The following is a 21,073-nucleotide window of genomic DNA, read 5'->3' as shown; positions in this document are numbered from 1 at the left end:
ACCTCATTTGTTCCCCTCCCACTCCCTTATAACATTAGTCCCTAACTTCAGCCATTTAGGGAGTTATTTCTTTTGTGAGCACCATATGCATATGAATATCTTAGACCTGTTTTCTTCTATTAATCTGTCTATTGTCAGTTAAATTCACAGGCCCCCAGTCACCCAACCTAAGAGGGTGGAGGAAAAGTGCCCCACATTGTTAAGCATTTTTGGTGAGTAATTTGACACTATTTGACAAATGAAAATATACACATTTCTTCCTTATCCAGGCAGTTCCACTTTATACTGACATATAAACTACATGCACAGTTTTACTATGTTAAGGAAAAAAACCTAAGTCATAAAACAATGTATAATATATCCTCATTGTATTAAAAAAACAAAAAACACATCCATTCGTGTGTAGATATTTATACACCCACCCCCACACACCAGGTTGGTGTATTTTATTCCAGATTTTCATCTATACTGTGTGTGTGTGTGTGTGTGTGTGTGTGTGTGTGTGTGTGTGTGTGTGTTTGTGTGTAGGTGTGTGGGGCAATGGCCATGGTATGGGGAGATGTGGGAATGAAGGAAAATTTCACCTTTTACTCCAAATTCTTCTCAGCTTACGTTTTTTTAAAATAAGAAGTATGCCTTACTTTGCAATGAAATGTTAAAAAGTTAAGAGCACTTCATAGTGGTGAGTTACAGCCTGGAATTGCAGTGAGAAGAGTATCATGACTATGTGGCTGAAAAAGGCCTAACATGTGTGGGAGGGAAATGTGGACTCGAAGGCTGGCTTTAACAGAAATCTGTGTTCCTCCTGGTATTTAGAAGAGAAACAGGAAGGAATATATGATAAAATTTTGTCATGTGTACAATTTGTAGCCATAATAAATCATAACATTCAAAAACCTCAATAAAAATAATAGTTCTTTATACATGATTGATAATTTAATAGTCTCTTTACAAACATGTATAACTTCCTACTGTATCGCCTTTATAAATTCAGTACATTTCTACTGAGGCATAAATGTTCCCATTTAAGTTGGACTCTTATGATATGCTGATGATTTTTTTGTATTGTAAATTACTTGTTCCAGATGAGGGGAAAAAAGAAAAATAAATTGACTTAGGGCTAGTCTCTCATTTGTCATTTATCTTTAGTATTTATGTATTTTTGTAAACCCATCCCAGTGGAAGAACCTTGTATCCACACATTCTAGAAACAAAATTTGAACATATAAACAAAATGCAGACCCCACCTAACCCTTATGAAGTCTTAAATATAGCACCAGTACATATTTACTACAGTATACACCACACAAACATGATTTAAATGGACAGTATATTAAAATTATGGCACTTCAACATATATTCCACAATAAGTGAATGTGACACTGTGAAGTTAAATAATCTTATCAGGTTAAAATTTCTATTTTACAATAATCTTTTTCTTTCCCTTCCATATTTATTGTCAAACATCAAATATCCTAACAGCATGGAATTTTTAATACTTTCTCTCCTACTCATGACTTATTGTAAAAGACCCCACCAAGTCTATGAATCCTTTAATGCCTTCTGGGTCATCCAGAAATTTCCCCATTTATACGCACCTGCGTCCTTTGCTAACCTGCTGCTTTACTAGAGACTCCCATCTTTTGGTATCCTTAACTTCTCATCCATCAGTAGTAATTCCCAATCGCTTGCTTAAATACATTAATTTCTGCTCCTGCAACTATTTCTTGAACAATTTCTTCAAGTGAAAGTGAGTCCGACTCTGGTCTGTTGGGAACAGACAGCGCTCCCACTCTGCAGGCCACTCCTCCTCCTGGTCTACCAGGAGGGGGAGGGGAGGAGAGGGAGCTCCTCCTGCTGGTGCTGCTCCCCTCCCCTCATTTTACACGTAAGGACTAAAGCTGGCAACTGCCTAGACTTTAGTAATTTCCCCCCACCCCGCAACAGAAAAACTGTGAAGTTGTGATTTGTGGCAAAATTCACTTTGCAGGATGTGACTGGAGGATTTAAGCAACAACCAATAATGATTTTGACAAAAGGTCTCAATTTGTGGCTTCAAAAGCTTCTTTCTGGTTGGTAGCATACACAGTGTATGGTTATTTTTATGACTGAATTGGTGTGCTTTTTCTTAAAAGAGAGGTTTTAAAGATGTTTCTTTAAAAGATATTAAAAGAATATTAAAAGATATTCTGCATACTCTTTCCCATCATCAAGAAGTATAATTACATGTGCATATATTTGCATTCTCATTTTTCTTCAGAACCTATTATTCTAATATATATTTTCTGTGATTATGGTGTTTATTTTTCTATCATAAGTGTTCTTAAAAGCTACCTCAAACTTTGGTGGAACAAAAGAGATTTTACAAATATATAAATTGTTAAGAGAAATGAAGACATGAACATGGAAAAATAGCACACTGATAAAAGCAGAAAAAGAAAGGAACACTAAGACAACATTCCTTCTTCATCCCTTTTTAGCAGAATATACATAAAAAACACAAAAATGAATGATTACATAAAAAATGCAAGGCTAAGGAAAAGACAAAGCCAAAATAGAAAAAAATAATCTCTCCTCTTCATAAAAGAAAAACAAATGTGCATTTATGTTTTTAGAGAGTACAGTATATGTAATGCTGATAAGCTAGAAAATACAGAAGAATAAAGAGAGGACCACAGGACAGCATGGTAACAACAGAGCATACATGCATCATAAAACTTTATTACTTCCAGGGAAACTTCTCCTTAAAACTCTTTCCCAATGAGCCTGGCAAAATAAAAATATTTTGTAAAATGGATGGTTCTTCCCCATGCTTTGAAAAGTTATCTCTTTGAGCATCCAAACTTAGAAAGGTTTGGCTTTTTACTTTAACACAGGTTACTATCCCTAGTACAGGTTAAAAACCAACCAACCAACCAGCCAGCCAGCCAACCAACCAACCAACCAACCAACCAACCAACCAACCAACCAACCAACCAGAAAAAAACAAGCAAGCTGATCCCTCCTGAACAGAATCAGAAAGAAATGAAAATCTTTTCTGCCTAGGGCATCTGAGCTCTTCTACAGAAAATGACTCTGCAGGAAGTTAGCTATTTAAAAACAAAATTTAGCAGCTGGTCTCAGTTTCTGGCATTTCAACAGAATACAACACCCTGAAAACACCTGAGTAGGCAGGGAGCTTTCCTAGGCAGTGATCAAACCACCACCCTGCTAACATTTCACCTTATTGCTGGAAACCTTTTAAAGTGCTATGCTTTTCAAGTCAAATTTGTAATTAAAAAGGTAGAGAAATTGTTTGCAAGTAAATGGACAAAATATTAAAAGAAAAATGAGGAACAATAATAGACCTTCAATTCTAAATTCTTTTGTGTAATTCTTTCTTATCTAGGAAAACAAGAAAATTGAATAAAGATGTTCCTTTTGTCAAGACCCAGCCAAAGACAAAGTAGACTGAAGACCTTTTAAAAATAGTTTTGCTTTTTTTTTTTTTTTTCACATTTAAGTCACCCCGCCTCATTCTGGGTAGGACTGCCAAATTCGAAAAATGAGATGATTTTCATATTACATTCAGTACCTCTGCATGCAAAGTGGTAATGAGAAGACAACAGTTACAATAAAATTGTAAACTTTACAATAAAAGTGGCAGCAAAACTGTCATTTTATCCCATTATTTACTTACAAGCGAACTTCTAAAGGACATATGTAACTACTTAGAAAAAGAAATATGAAATGAATCAGATTTTACTGTTTTATTCAAACAAATTTCAATTTTCTATCCTTATCATTATAGCTTATTGACAGGATTAAAACTTAAATGTCCTAAATATGACTGAAAAGTAGTCAAATCTATAAAAACACACAAATAACAATAATAAGTAATAACAATAGTAACAAGTAACCAGTAATAGTTAAAAAATAGAAAGTATTATAAGGATCAGTTATGATTGCAGTGTTTGAAGGTTAATACACACCCCCTCCCCACAAAAGGAAATCGGGTAAGTGAATGTAATACCTCCCATGTTTCAATACAAGTTTAGGCAAGAGTATGCTCTGACAAAAGTAAGGAGTGAAGCAGTTATTAGGTGTGAATTATGAATGTAGCTGTGGTGAGGACACATGAATTACTGGAGCTGTATTTTCTTAACACTAAAGTATTTGCAGAGCTATTTTTCATATGATATATATATATACACACACATACACACATATATATAATATATTTTATCTATCTATATTTAATGTATTAGTAATTCATGAAGGTGGTGGTCAAATGACTGAAGCTGGGTAAATGTATTAGAGAGGGGAGGTACAAAGGATGCCAAGTGCCCAGATTATTTCATTCCCTATCATGTGGCTTTATAATCTAAGACCATTCTCTCTCTATGTAAATCAACACAGTTATACACTGTGCCTCACTAGCTTTTGGTAGTTAAAAATCTACAATTGCCTACTCCCGCTCAGTTCATCCAGGAAGCGATGGTGTCAGTTAGGAGAACCACAGAGAAGCCAGGCTGTTTCTCCAGCTCCACCTTAGGCAGCATTTCTGAAATGGCTGTATTGCCTTGGTGGTTCCAGCTAATGCTGGACAACTGCCCCTGCTCCACCTCCCACCACTGGCCAGTTTGGTGACAAAAACACCTAGCCTTTTGTCCCTGCAAGCCTAGAAATGGTAGTAGCTGCCCGTAGGATTAATCTCTTGGTGCTTCATCACGCTGTCTATTTCTCTCAAACCCCTTAAATCACACTTTCTTAACTCGAACTTCTTGTATCAAATCCCTTATATTGAACTACCTGCCACGGGTTCAGTTTTCCCAACAGGGTCCTTAAGGATACAGCTATTATCCTTGGGCTACAAAGAACTCTCACCTATCATACACTAACCCTTCAATAGAAAGGGGTGACATAGAAGATATTTCAATATTTTGTAGACAGTTAGAAATAGAAATGAGGACTCTAATGACGGAATATGAGAGGATCAACCTCATGTACTTTAAAGGAGGAGGGAAACTAACACAATCTTTTCAGGAAAGCAACCTGGCTGCACATTTCATGAGCTTTAAAAATGTTAATATATTTTAAATAATTTTCTTCTTAAAAATCTAACTGGCTTATGGTAAATGAAAGGTGCAGATATAATTTTAAACAGGGATATTTACCACAATGTTATGAGAATGAAAAATTAGAAACAATCTGAATGTCCAAAAATGGAGATATGGGTAAAATACGGTGCATACACACTTACAAGTTTTCCTTTGCAGGATTTCCCTCCAAATTTTAAGTGTATTAGAGTTATATGCCTCTACTGGATGTGAAGCACTTAAGAGGACAAGGAATTTGTCTTAAACACTGACAATCATTTGCTAGACAACTGTTAAAGGCTCTCAAGAAATATTTCTGGAATAAATTAAAGATGCAGTACTAAAGATGAACTTAAAGAAGAATATTATACCAAATGGTAAATTTTTGCCATAGCCAAGTACCAAACGCACTGCTATGTGCTTAGTATTTTTCTTTCAAGTAAAAATTTCAAATCACTTTCTAACAGTTCACAGCCCTGATATTTCCTCTGAGGAATGTTGAAATCGGGTGGCTTTTTGCTCAAAGGACTTTCAGTGGCTCCCTAACGCGTGAAGGAAGAGTTCAAAGTCCCTGATATTTGCAGATCTCTGTAATTTGACCCAATGTGGCTGTAGCCTTTGTACATCTCCCCATCTCCCCAAACCAGTTTTAAATGTTCCCCTGTGACATTTCAGTTGTCTGTTCTGCAGCCCAGTGACAACGTTCTCTCCACAGCCTTGCTACCTGTCAAGCCCTAGGCTCCAGGTCTACCTTCCCTGCAAAGCTAGCTCAGAAGCAGGTTGTATATTTATAACAATTTCCCACCTAAGACTTATTTGGCAGTTAACCACATATTATTTAATGGCATGCCTTTCCTTGTATTAAACTGCAGTTTATACGTGTCACTGGTAAGGAGCTTTCCACAGGTCTCAGACTCATCTATGACTTAAGTAAACACCACAGTGCTTGGGAATAGCTTCTTTAGAAAACAGCAGAGTGCCTTGCATGCACTATAAATAATACAAGACTCTGGTACCAGATTCAGGTAAACTCAGATACAAGGCATTTGGTGATCTGAGTTTTACTCAATTGAAGCCCCATTTAAAAACTGCCAACATATTTAGTTATCAAGGTGTATTCTCGCATTTACACGTTGTTGGCATCGTCCTTTGCATTGAAAGCTCCATGGGAAGTGAGGAGGGCGTGTGTGTGTCTGCCCAGCATCATTTACAGGGCTGGGTCTATGATGCGGCTGCTCCATAAACATTTGATGAGTGAAGTCTGAGTATGAAGACATCAGATATCTGTGAAAGTGGCAGATACTCGCCTTAATGCATTTTACCCTTTATATGAGGTGAATTTAGGATAAGAAGAAAAGATAAAGAAGTTTCCAGACTATATTAGAAGCTACCAGATATTCTACATCTGGATACATAAAAACAGAGAACCTTTCAGGGAAATCTTCTGAGTATAGGAAACAGTGTGAAAGGAAAGACCTTGATTTATATAAATGATTATACAATAACCTCTGTGAGGGCATCCCCTGGGTTTCCTTATGAAAGAAAAGAAAGTTTTTAGGTATTGAGTTGATATTAAAAATGTTGATGTCCAATGCTTTAACCTTCTTTATGGTTGATATATACAAATCTACTATACTATTTTAAAAAAATTAAGCATATCAAGAACTACTACTTCAAAGCAAAATAGCTCAATATTGTCACGATTAAAGGCTTTGCTTGGCTCATTTCCTCAAGAGGTAGTAAATTCAGAAAGCAGGCTACGAACCCTGCTTTGCGTGTGTGTGTGTAAAACATAAGAAAGATTTCTTTATATAATAAAAACTCATACCTGTTGATCTCCAAGGAAATGACTTTTCAGTTGAGCTAGAGAAAAAGAAGGGAAAAAAAAAAGGAACATTTACTTCCTTGTCATAAAATTTAACTGTGGACCTGTTTTGCACATATACATTTAATTTTCACATTTAATTATATAAAGTATAAAAACCTCAAACAAAATTTACAATTGCTCTTCTAAGTTAATTATTTAACCTTCCACATTAATTTGGGACAAAACTGTATTTCTACTTGGAAATTAAGACAAATTATAAAGTGACATAAGATTCTCCTAGGATAAGACAAAACAGCACAACTATTTATGATATTGATGGTACTTATACGATGTACTATGTTGCTTTTTGTGATAATATGCAAATTGCATATACATTAAAACAACATATACATTAAAAAGAACTGAAGTCTGTTAAGAATTTCATTCATTTTACTAATTTTCCAAAGGAGCCCTACCTACAATAGACACTAGTTAACGGGGTCAGTTTGATTGACTGTTACCTTATACAATTTAAATCGTATCATGAAACTTTGTGTCAAAACTATAAGGTTTTATAAGCCAGGAGAAAATTTCAGCTACACATTTTTCTTGGTTTATAGAGAGTACCATTTAAAAACATATCTGTGTACATAAAAACATATCTGTGCCTTCCTGAAACCCCTCCCACCCCCCAAAAAAAAATCAACAGAAAAGTATGGTGCAAAGGGGATAGTGTGGTAGGAACAAGAGACTGGATTATTAAGTATTTACTAAATGCTTGATTAAGTACTCCACATATATTATCTCCTTTACATTATTCTGCTCAACCTTATAAATAGGTACATTATTATACAGATAAAGAAATTGGACAAAGTCTCACGTCAGTACTGGAAGAGTTGGGATTCAAACCCAGGATGGTCTGATTCCAGTCAGTGCTATACGGTAGAACAGGTTGTGATTCCATTTTTGCATTAAACACATACACACATACAGTATGTCTACAAAGAAGTCTAGAAAAATAAAAACCAAAGTACTAAGCAGTTATTTCTGTGGGGGTACAATTAAAAAGATTTTTTTTCTTTTTAAACATTTGTGTGTTTGTTTTTTTTTAAATCAGAATAAAATGTATATTGAAGTATTTTTGGAATGTTTATTAAATTTAAGGAAAAGGTATGTGACGTTAGGTTTAAGGAAACATTGCAAAATAAAGGACTTGGAAGAAACAAAGGGACAATCCTTTTGGTGCTATTGTTCTAAGATTTCAAGCTTTTGTTAACCCCTTGATGTTTCCCGTCATTTAGTGGTTAATGAAACGCTTGCTGGTTAAAAACTCTAGATTCACTAAGAACTCCCTGAATTTCAATTTTGCGTGTGGTTTGCCTTTTTCTTCATCAGAGGCACAGCGGTTCACTTTCCAGGACCTTGAATTAGCTGCAGGCAGGAGGGCACGCTTCCAAGAATGGAGTCAATCAGTTAATGCTAATCTTTAGCACTTCACTGATGTCCCTTTATCTAACGCACTCCTGACTGATTTCACAATGGGCTGATGGGATGGAAAAGGATGAAAATTTGGTCAAATATCAGTAAGGGCACATTTGTCTTGCTCCTGAGGGTAGTTTATCACAGTCTGATGACTCTAAACGTGGTTCCCTACACTGAATTTCAACTTCTCTTGCATCTTGTTTTTTAATTCACTTCTATCATCTAAATTAGTTTCTTAAGCACTGAGGTTGATATTATTTATCCAACTGTGTTCCTATCAAAATATTTTTGTCAATATTAAAATAAATGATAAACCAAACTGCCATCCAGAAATGTTTAATACATCAAGTTTCTTGGGAATATCATGAAAGTCTACTATCTTCTTAGTTTGAAACTTACATAAACTTTAATGAAATACCTTTACATGATTCTTTATTCTCGAAATTATAAACCATGGACTCTAATTTATGTAATTGCTCAAACTAGGCAAGGGTTGTGTCTGTTTTGCTCATCTCTTTATGTCAAGTGCCTAGCATTTTGCCTGACACATAGCAGGTGCTTAAAATATATTGTTATTACAACACAAATTGTAAAAGGTAATAACGAGTTCTTCTTTGTCTTGAAAGATCAAGTATATATAAATTATCAGTTATTACTTTTCTAAAGTAGGTCAACTTATTCTCCTCCACTCTAGCTAGGAAATTCCAGTAGCCTCATCATGTAACAAACAGGCAAACTATTTCTCTGCTGAAAAGACATCTTTGGTCATCAAAATACAATAAGGCATTCATTCCTAGGTGAAGGCAATGGAATGCTTCAGTTCCTATTATTTTTCCCTACTCTATTTTAGGTAAAAGATACAAATCATTAGGAAAATAAATTAATATTAGGATTAAAACTAAGCAAAAAGTTCCACGGTATATTTTGATGATTATATATTCAGCCCAATTACCTTCACACCAACCCTAAAAGTTCTGTTGTAACTGGTTATTATGCTATTCAGAACAATCTATTTCCTTTTGAATCATTCACTTTAAGTGATTCTCAATTATTCACTACTCTGGAATTCAGGGATTGGACAATAAATACGTGCTATTTTGAAATGTTAGGTCACTGAATGTAACCTGCTTTTATTGTAACAATTAGAGGCAGCTCCGTTTTAGAAACAGGCTCATTCCCTCCCTCCCTCTCTCCTTCTAACCATCTATTCCTAGAAACGCTTTCCCAAATTTTACTGAATGTCTACAATGTGTCTACAGGCACTCTGCCCACAAATGACTCCATCCATTCCTTTCACTTCTCAACTGAAGATGCCAAGTAGTTTGTGTTCTCAGAGCTTCCACTGGAATGTGAAACACATTTTAAAATATAAGAACTGAATCATCCATAACAACTTTGTTTCAGTGGGGAGATGCATTCATATTTTCCCATAACTTAATTATCAACAACCTTCTCGAATGAAATCCATTCATAAGTTTGGGACTCTCTGGTGAGTGAACAACAATTAAAAGCAAGTTCATTAGCAAATTAGTAGATCAAGGCAATTCATTTTAATGTGAACAATATTACTTTTGTTTTAAGGAAGAAACCATGCCTTCATCACCTTACATGCAAATGTGTATTAATAGTAAAGCACGATAAAATTCTACACACTTATGAGATTAATGTTGTTTTTATTCAGACATAAATTGAAGGTAAAAAACATTTTTGTTGGATATTGATGGCTGTGCAATATCTTTGAAAGACTCCTTATTTTGGTGTTTTCCCAGGAGTCAGAAAACTCACCTGCTCAGACCCCTCTGCAGCCAACGACCCAGGGGTCTACGAGCAGACTCGTGAGGGGGTGGCATCTGAGATGGACCCCACAGTGGTGGTGGGCACTGTTCCTGGATACACCTATTCAGAACCTGGCTCTCTGGCCTTCCTAGAGATTCCATAAGTTGACACTCAAAAACTTTCAGTAAGTTTCTTTTCTGCTTACACAAGCCAGACAGAATTCTACTTGCAACCAAAAGTCCTGAGCGATGTTATAAAACTAAGTATTATGACTGATAACAAATATAAACAGGCCCTCTGAAGAAAGCCAACACCTCACTACCTAACTCTAGACCTGTATTTCCAAGTGCATACTAGGTATAACACAGTTCATACTCAACACACTGAAATTCTTTCCCCCCAAACTAACTCCTGTGTAATCATTACTGCCTCATCACTCAAATTGAGGAACATGGAGTCATTTTATTGTCCCCACCTTGACTAGTGTGTAAGCCTTATGAGGGCAGGGAAGTCTGAATGGTTTGCACATATACCTCGAGAACCTAAGACAGAATCTGGCACACGGCCGTCACTCAGAACATTTATCTTTTGAAATCATCCCTACTACCACAGAGTTCAGGCCTTCATCCTCTCATCGTCTTTAGCTGGATACTTTTTTCAGTCTCTCTCCTAACTTGTCTTCCTGGCTTTGACTTCTCATCTTTTCACGCTCTCTTCCATGCTGCTGCTACAGTGATTTTTTTCATGCCCTCCAATATGACACCGTTCTCCTGATGCTAACGCACAACAGATCCAGAGGATAAATTTCTAACATCTCAGTACGGTACAGGACGCTCTCCGCCACCTGGTTCCTTCCAGTTTGCCCTTTCCCACACAAACCTACATTCTAAGCACTTCTAATTACTTGCAGTTCTCTCACATACCATTCTGCTTCACGCTTCCCATGCTATTTTGGGGACAGAATGTGCAGAAACAGAGTCTGGAAACTCTTTCAGAATTACACAAATTCCAGAATGGCATACGCAGGTTACCACATAACAATATATGTGTTAGATACCTGTGCTATTGAACACTCTTCCTTCACTTTGTATCACTTAATAACAGGAATATTTTTGAAAAATGGTCTACTTAATTAAGTCTATACCCAATTTCTTCCTGATTCTAGCTAGTGTGTCTGATGTAAGAGCCTGCTTTAGTGGACACCAACAGGTAAACCACAGGGAAGCAGGCAGTGGAGAATTTGATGAAGAAGCCACACGGTGACTTTCCCATGTCATATTCCTTGCCTTCTCCTAGGTCTAGATGGGGCTCTTTCTATCACAACTCTGTGCAGGCTACGTAAACACTCTCCTACAAGACACACTAAATTGAGACAGAATTCAAGAATTACCCTGCTGAACACAGAACCAGGTCTTAACCTGAGATTAGAACATGGTCCAACTGTAAAATTCACTGCTTTGTTTTATTTTTTAAAAATTCAATGTTTTAAGAAATTTTATATATACACACACACATATATATAGGACCTTCATTAATAGGTTAAAAAAATTAAGCACAGCCAATAACAAATTAAATTTCACCTAGAACTAGTGGAGAGGAATCACTGGGATGAATTATTCTAGAAATTTTTATTCGTGAAAGAGGATGGCATGTCCCACTATCCAGACTACATTATCTCTACACATTCTCCCTGGTGACCACCAATCATCTTTCAAGAATCAGCTCAATGAAAGTTGATCACTTCCTCCTTTATGTCAAGAATGTGCCCAATAATCCACCTCGATTTTTGGACTTTTCCTATGGTTGCAAATTGCAGTACGTGTTTACCTGTCTGTTCCCACTACCTAACTATGGCCTTCGCCCAAGATTGGGTCTTAATTCTATCTGCATCCACCCAGCATTGAATAGGATGATAAATAAATGACAGCTGATCTTAACTCCTTGGATTGTTCTTTTTTAAGGCTAATCCTATGTAATTTTAGAAACGGTTTCGATCATTCTACAAAGGAGTCATATTCCCACCCCTTTTTGGCTCTTTCTATATCTTAGAAGAGATGTTTATTGTACATATTATATGTATTCATTCAACAAATATTTGTTGAGTGCCAGATATAGTTAATGGCTAGGTTAGAATAGTGAAAAGAGGTGAAGTCCTTGCCTTCTGGGAGCTTACAATTGTCTTGTAATTACTTATTACAGGACGGATGTGACTTCCCCACTGGTTCACATGCCCCTCAAAGGCGAGAATGTGTCAAGAGACTTTTGAAAAGTTAATCTTAAAGCTGGAATCTTCTAAGAGAAGACTGATGGAACCAGCCGTGTACTGACCGAATAAGCATTCATATGTCTATAACAACGAAAAATATGAAATATTTTTAACACAAGAGCTAGCTCTCTTTTTACTCACCTATTAATAGAAGGCAAATTGGTAATGGTACTACCCAGGTAGGAATTTGAACATGAAGACTCTAGCAAGAAAGGTATGTAGCTCAACTCCCACAGCTCAAAAATTGTAAAGGGCTGGGAAATCAGCCTGTTTGGGAGATTACCAACTTAATACTCTACATGTACAAGTAAACCTGACATTTCCCTCCTTTGTATTATGACAGACAATTGTGTCAAATGGTTGTTTAAACTACCCCAATTCCGTAGCATTATATGATCTACTTATTTCTCTGTTACATATTCTTTCACAATATTTTAAAAGTGATTCTTGGGTGTTCTTCCCTTACTGAACACAGATAATTAATAAATGAATACTAACTGATCATACGTTAGTTAATCCTACCATAAAATTTTTATAAATGCATTTGTACAATGCTGGCCTGACCTTTTCCTTGAGTTCTTATTAGTTTTACTATTTTGAGCTGACTGTAAATTCTGAGTTCCACACAAAAGTTCTGTATTTCTTCTGCATGTGTTAACTCTTGAATTCAAGAACTATCATACGTTTATAGGTGCAATCTTAGCAGCTCAAATAAATTCCAAACTGCATTTCTCTCTTTCTCTACAAATTCGTTAGTGTCTTATTTTCAACTTGTGGTTTGCTCATTTCAAAAATTATCTTTCAACCCTTTTGGCTCAATGAGCAGCACCATAGAGGTCAGCAAGAACAAACGTCTTACAAAAGGTGGCCAAAAGAGAGCCAAGAAGAAAGTTGTTGACCCATTTTCTAAGCAAGATCGGTATGATGTATAAGCACCAGCTATGTGCAATGTAAGAAATACCGGGTAAACACTAGTCATAAATCAAGGAACCAAAATTGCAAATGATGGTCTCAAAGGGTCGTGTTTGGAAGTGAGTGTAGCTGATGTCAGAATGATGAAGCTGCATTTAGAAAATTCAAGCTAGCTACAGAGGATGTGAAGAGCAAAAACCTCCTGACAAATTTCCATGGCACGGACCTTACCCATGACAAAATGTGCTCCATGGTCAAAAAAATGGCAGACCATGATTGAAACTCATGTTGATGTCAAGATTACTGGTGCTTATTTGCTTCGTCTATTCTGTCTTGGTTTTAGTGAAAAACTTAACAACCAGATTTGGAAGACCTCTTATGCTCAGCATCAAGAGGTCTGCAAAATCTGGAAGAAGAAGATGGAAAATCATGACCCAAGAGCTGTAGACAAACAATGTGAAAGAAATGAATTCTTTCAATAAATTAATTCCAGATAGCATTGGAAAATATATAGAAAAGCCTTGCTAACCTATTTATCTGCTCTATGATATCTTTGTTAGAAAAGTCAAAATGCTGAAGAAGCCCAAATTTGAACTGGAAAAACTCATGGAGCTTCACAGTAAAGGTATCTATCAGTTCTGGAAAAGCTACTACTGGGGATGAGACAGGTGCTAAGGCTGAGCAAGTTGATGGATATGAGCCCCCAGTCCAAGAATTTGTTAAAAATTCAGACTTTTCATGGTAACATACCCTATTGGAGATATATATATTTACCTTTCAATTTTTTCATTTGTTACTGGGAGGTTTTAATTATTCTACAAATTGAAATTATTTCATTAGCAAATGTGTAGATTTTCTGGATTCTAAATGCATTCTGAAAACTTCTGGCAATTCTCTATTGGTTTATTATAATTACCTTTGTAATCCATTGCTCTAATATCTGTAACTCTGCTTTTTAATTGATTCCAAGGCCCATTTCTCAGTTTAAGAAGAAAAAGGGAAGGTTTGTTTGGTTTTCATTTTTTTTTTTTTTTTTGGAAATGAATTCACACTGTAATTATGTAACACCTTGCTATCCTCTAGAAATTACAAAGTGCTTTGTGATGAACTACATTAGGAAATTTTGATGTGGGTTGCAAAATTCCCAGGTCCCTCCATATATCTTATTTTGCACCTAGGATTTTCTCTCCCAGGAACCTGGCAAAAGAACTAATGATTCTCACGTTTCAGTTTCTACTTGGAGTGTTACAGGATAAAATTTTAAACAGAACTCTCTCATGTGAGCAATCCCTTCTACTGAACACTTACATTTCTATATCTTCATTAATTATAATTACATCAAATCTTCAATCTGATGTGGAGATAACATAACATACTTTAAGTCATTTCTATTCTGTATTGTTTTGTCTTCCCTTTTAATTAGTACATTTAGAACTTCACTCAGTTTCTCTTAATGCATTTATAAAATATTCCATTAGTTTCTCGTGATTCTTAGCTACATAAAGCTCATTCTGTGCTCTTTCTTGGGTGCTCTTGAGTTTATGCTTGAGAATGCTTTTTAAAAATAATGCCCATGGAAGTCCCAGGTCTTACAAGCATTCATCATGTAAGCAGGTTAAATATCTCCTCACCTTGATCCTCAACAAGAACGTCCTTCAGCTTACTTTATACTCACAATCAGCACAGTGAGAAGTGGGGTCTAGAAGACTGAGATGGAATTGAGGGCTCTCTAACGTTATAAACCATCTTCTGATGTTGCAAGAATCTATACCACCAACCAATAGGTATGTAACCAACTGTTAGGTTATAACTAGTTTTGTTTTCCCTGTTTGGGAAAAAGGGACTTCATTTCTCACTTTTAATTAGATAAGAATTGACTAGGAAATAAATCCTTTACATTAAAAAGAGACTTAATCTCTGAGCATCAGAACAACTAGAGCAGTTAGACAAAATTAAACAATATATCACGATTATTCTTTCCAAGACAGATGTGGAAAGTTCTTCTTTCTTCAACTAGCCTATTCAGGAAAGTCAAAGACAGGAAGGTCAATATGAGGAACAGATAACAAGGTTGAACGGTTTTGTCTGGCTGAAGCAGAGAAGGGGAGTTGGAAGGCAAACATCTGTCTCTTCCCACATTATCATCCCTAAGGGGCTCTGATGATCCTACTTTTAAAAATCACTAGTCTACACACAATAAGGATATCTTAGCAACACTCAGAAAGAAATCCATCTTGGTATTTAACTGCATTTTTGAGAGCTTCTTCCAAATTTACGTATTTTCCATTCACAATCAATCTCAACAAAAACAAAAGCTCTTCCTTCTAATTCACGAGTTTTCAGGAATGAGGATCCTCTCTGGATTCTCTTTATCATGGAATCAGACCCTGGACAATTGTATATTGGATGGAAATTGATTTCCTTATTTCTAACAGAGAACCACTTGATCTCAGCAGTCAGGAAAAGTGAAACCATGACAATATGCTCATAACGGGAGTTTATTATTTTTATGTGTTACGGTTTTAAATTGCTCTGAAATTTGAACTAAGTAAAGCACAACAAATGGACAGCATAAAGGATTTCTTTTCATAACTACTTATATGATCTGAGGGTGATAGTGAACCTAGAGGAAAGAAAAGATACTTGAATTAAAAAAGATGTCCTTCATGTAGGATGCCGCTGCGCCTGACCTACCAGCAACAAAACATAAGCCTTCAGTTCCCTTCTACTAGTGTTAATGGATTTGTGCCACACTCTAAACCCAACCACCTTTGTGACCAAGAGGAGGAGGAAACAAGATGGCTGCAGGAAGGCGGGCCTAATACTGCATGGACACAGGAAAGGTCAAAGGCTTACAGTTTGACCCATATATTCCCTCTCAATGACACTTAACTGAAAAAACTGGCCATGCCCTCAAAATGCGCTTTTATAATTTTAGTCTTTACAAGATCATAAGCAAGAGGTACACCAAAGTTTGGTACAAAAGTGCAGTCTTGGTTTCCATCAGCTGCAAGTGTAGAGTTCAATATCTATCCAGCCACTGTGCTGAACATTTGTGGACTCATAACCTGCTCTTTGTTCTCACCCTTGTTTTCTCTATTCTTCATCACTTTTCCCTCATGCTACTCTACCATATTTTGGGACCCTTATAACAGCTGTCTAAAATGAATTCCAGGAAAAGGTAAGATATAAATAAATAATATCACAAGCAGTCTCCTAAAGAGAAAATTATGTATTTGATGCACAGCAAAAACATTAAAGGAACAGGAAATACCACAACAACCCTTTCAAGTAACTTTCATAGGTACTGGAGGTGAACACATTTTAAAGATGTTAAATAGTCTTTGACAAAAGCATTTTGTGTTAGTGCTTTGAATCTATGAATAAAAGATCCAGAAGACCATATGGGAAGGGGAAGATCAAAAAGGATGCAGTACTAGACAAAAATGAGACAAACAGTTCCCTCTGGAATCCCCATAAATTATACAGGAAGCACGCCTTCTGTTTGGAGAAGCCCATCCCACAACAGGTTTTCCAACCAGTAAAAGTAGAAATCAGAATGGAAGAGTTTTCTAACATCTCAGTTGACATTTGAAAGAGTGAAAGCAACTGAGATGAAAATAGCAAAAGGGCAAAACACAACATCAGACTCTCTCTTTCCTAAATATTCTGCCATAACTCAGGATGCTATTTAGGCAAAAGGTCAGCCCGGAATAGATGGCCTACTGCGAATATTATTTGTGTCCATGGTCTAAAAAATGCTATTGTTTCCCTCATTTCTATTCTGCCAAACCCTCCAAAGGTGATGAAACAGTAAGAACATTTTCATTCAACTTAAAAAATATAGAGCAACACAAATATACTTTTAAAAATGTACAAAACAATTTAAATCTTGTATTTTAAAATAAACCTGGCACTGGTAAGGAGGAGGGCAAGGGTCCTGTTTTTCTACTTACTCTACAAGAGCCTGAGCACAGAACTAAGCTGTAGAGATTTATAGTAAGAGATGTACTGGCTGGCATCCAAAACCCTAAAAATTTGCCATTATAAATAGCTTTATGATGCTCACAATTTCATTTTGTACATTACTTAGAATTTAAAATGTTTTGGAAAGCCTATGTAAGAATTTACTTAAAAGAAGTTTTAAGATATCATAAGTCTAAATTTTCAATTAAACATGAACTGATTTTTTATCCTATTTAGATATTCAAAAGCAAATGATTTATTCACATACAATTCTTTGATACTCAGGTAAAGGCGCTGTCAAATCTGGTGTGTGTCTAATAATGATATTCACTTTCTGGCCAACGATTATTCTTAAAAATAAGAATTGATTTTTAATTTTTATAGTTTCTTTCATTTCTGAGAATTTTATTCTCATTATGAGTGTAAACAGAAAACATAATACATTTCTTTACTTTTTGAAGAATATTATCTTTCTCACAGTGTAACAGCATTTTCAGCTCTTGATTCATGGACAAGCATCATAAGTGGCTGTTTTAGTGCTGAAGGAGGAATGAATTCACATGTGGGATAGAGTACAGACCTAGGATCATCAATAACTGTCCTGGAAAAAGAACGGACACATAAGGATACAGTCAACAGCAGGCATGGCATATGCTGCTACATTTCTATGTAGTAAGACGTAGGGAACCTAGGAAAGTGGTTCTAGCATGCTTTCAATCTCTCCTGAATCCTTAATATGCCCCACATCTCCTGACCTCCTTTGTTTCCTTCTTTTCTCTATTTAGCCCCGAAGCATAAATGTGCAAGTTTTCCAAACTACTGAATAGGGGAATGAAACAGAAAAAAGCCTGTTACAATAAACGAGAAAGAATGACAATAATGATAATGGAGGAACAGGGTAAAATCTCGTAAAACCGCGTTCTTGACATATAGTGGGTGGTCCACAAACACTGCTCAGTGGTTGAACAGGCACCCTCCATGGCAAACAGACAAGGCAAGTGGTTGGACAGCAATGTCTTAAATTTCTAAATATAATGGCCAGCATTCTTCTTTTGAGAAATATGAATGAAAAGAGGAACAATGGTTTGCAGCATGACAAAAGAAGTGACTGACGGGTGTTATCTTCCTTTCCTCCCTTGCTCTCTCTCCCATTCATTGCCATAATGAGCCAACATTATTGATGTAGAAGGTATTATGGGAAACACGGAGCATAATCTATTCAATTTAAATAAAGTTTTACTTAAGCTATTGGAAAGAACACACATCACTTACACTTTAAGAAATAGAACCATCCAAATTTTATAAAAATGAAACAAATTTTAACCATAACTTCAGACAGAAAATTAAGAGCCAAATCAGTTAACATTTAAAATACATTTGTTTATGCAACATTTAAAGGTGCAGACAGACACACATGTGTCTGTGTGTGTATGAAAATAGTATAACCAATTCCCTTTGTATTCATTAAACAGCTTCAACAAAAAAAGTGAACGTGTGGTCACATATATCTCATCTATACCTCCACCCACTATTTTCTTTGCATTACTAGATATGATGAAGCAAATCTCAGACATCATATCACTTGATAATAATAATTTTAGATGTATCTCTGAATAGATACTTTGAAAAGACCATTAGCACAATAACTTATCACACCTAAAAAACTTAACAGTAAAATTCTTAATATCAAAAATATCTAGTCAGTATTCAAATTCCCTAATTCAGTTTTAAAAACAGTTGGTTTCTTTGAATCAAGACCAAACAACATTCCACATATACTTGTTGCAATATCTCTAAAACTTTCTTTTAATGTATAGTTTCATCTCCCTCTTTCTCACACTCTTTTTCCTGTTGGAAATTATTTCATTTGCCCTGCAGAATTCCGGACAGATGGATATAAGTAATGTATCAGCACAGTGTCATTTAACAGGTTCTTCTGTCTCCTATGAATTGTTATTTACACCTAGATGGTTAAGCACTTTGGGGGTAAGAGTGCATCGTAGACGATGTTATGTACTGCCCATTGCATCACATCGGGAGGCCATCATTTCTAGCAATCTCCTGTTCTGTGATATTAACATAAGGTGGACCAGTGGGTTCAGGTGCTGTCAGCCTGCTCTATCCACTGTAAAGTTTCCCAGCATCTATACAACGAATGATGTTAGCAGCTGTCGGTGAACATTGATCTAGATACATTATTTTGTTAGTGGTTGTAAAATTCATCCAAGATTTTAACTTCTAGACTTATACTCTAGTCAATAATATCATTTCAACCTTTGTATTTATGTTTATAAGGAATACAATAAAAAACTGTCCCATTTACTATTTACAAATAAGTCTTTACTGAGAAGTATTTTGCTAATGCTGCTCATAAAATAGATATAGATCTGTATCTTGAACTTCCTAAGCACCAGTTCTTATATTATGGTTGGTAATATTTGAATTTTCTCTGTGGCTCAAATAGCCCCATTATTGATAATGTAACTAAAGGGTGGGGGGAGGTAGATCAGCCTTTAATTGGCTTGTTCTGATGCAGAGACTACACATCACAGGCTCCTCAAATAATTGGCTTTTAATTGTTCTTTTCCAATAAACAAAAGGCTCGGAAAAATAAACACACACATATTCTCTAAAGACATTTCTTCTTGGATTATAAACAGTCCATTAATGCAAACCAAATGCTGTTATCTAAACTGCTTGACAGTGGTTAAAATGTGTAATTGTTTAATATAAGATTTTTTTTTAGCTGTGAAAATCTGTAGCCTACAGGCTTATCCCCCTCTTCAGTTTTAGAGCATTTTTTCCCACTACTTAATTGTGGAGTAACAAAACAGCAGAGTAGAAAAATCTATGCAAGAAACAGATTAGATTGATTTGTTATTAAATAGATTGCGAAGCCTCAGGGAGGATAGCTATAATAACAATTCAGTCACTACAAAGTCTGGCAAACTTGTCAGTTGTTTTTTTTCCCCCTTGGCAGACATGCCATGTTCATTTTTACAGCAAGCTGACTACTGAAAATGCACTAATAGATGGCTCTCATTTTTAGGCAGACAATCGCATTTCCAATTTCCTTTTCCATATATCACTGGCTTAGAACTGTACAAGGTAATAGTTCTCTGAAGGGTTAAGGAAACAGCTCATCACAATATATCAGTCTTTACACTTTGTCCTTAACCTGCCAAATGGTGAGAATGTAAACTCAGCATCAACATTCCTTTATTTCACATGGAAATCACAGTGATTAGATGAAGAAATAGTAAACTTTGCCTCCTAAAATAATGAACTGGAGAAAGTACATTAGTGACAATACAGTTTTCAAGATTGTTTTCCAGAATCTTTGAATTAATATCTAATGACTTATTGTAACATGTTTGTGATAAACTAGAACAGAAATGATAGTCACTCCAGAGTTTCCATAAAGGCAAGACACATAGTGGTAACGGATATGGGGCAAAGAGCTAGTGGCTTTACAATCTTTGTATAGTGAGCACGGTTTTATACCAACTGTGTCTATTTGGAGTGGTAGAATGGAGTGAAGTGAGGTGCTGAAGTTTTCTGAAACCGTTTATTGATACTCCAGTGGAAAACCAATAGAACAACACTATCTTTAGGGAAAAATATCATCCTAATATTAAATTCAGGTCTGCAGCAATTAAAACCAAAGCAAACTTAAGACACAAAAACACCACCAAAACGAACACCTTTTTAAACACAAGGATACAAAACATCTATTAGCACAGGTGCTATTATGCAATAGGTGCTCAGTGGCTATGGTTCTCCCTA

The 21,073-nt window shown here is 35.8% G+C and overlaps 1 protein-coding gene across 14 annotated transcripts in view; it reads right to left on the bottom strand.

Annotated features, from left to right (window-relative positions):
* Positions 1–21,073, bottom strand: part of PKP4 (plakophilin 4) — a 228,528-nt gene that overhangs the window by 70,217 nt on the left and 137,238 nt on the right. For 13 of the 14 annotated variants that reach the window (XM_074336670.2, XM_074336698.2, XM_074336705.2 and 10 more), the window contains one exon: positions 6,907–6,941. The exons of the other annotated variant lie outside the window; for it this stretch is intronic. In XM_074336670.2, coding sequence (XP_074192771.1) covers positions 6,907–6,941 — 35 coding nt within the window. The remainder of the gene's footprint in view (positions 1–6,906; positions 6,942–21,073) is intronic. 14 annotated transcript variants of the gene reach the window in all.

This window comes from Rhinolophus sinicus, chromosome 17 (assembly GCF_057876585.1).
Source record: "Rhinolophus sinicus isolate RSI-liver-muscle chromosome 17, RSI-T2T, whole genome shotgun sequence".
Lineage (NCBI taxonomy): Eukaryota > Metazoa > Chordata > Mammalia > Chiroptera > Rhinolophidae > Rhinolophus > Rhinolophus sinicus.
This window is presented reverse-complemented; position numbering and strand designations above follow the sequence as displayed.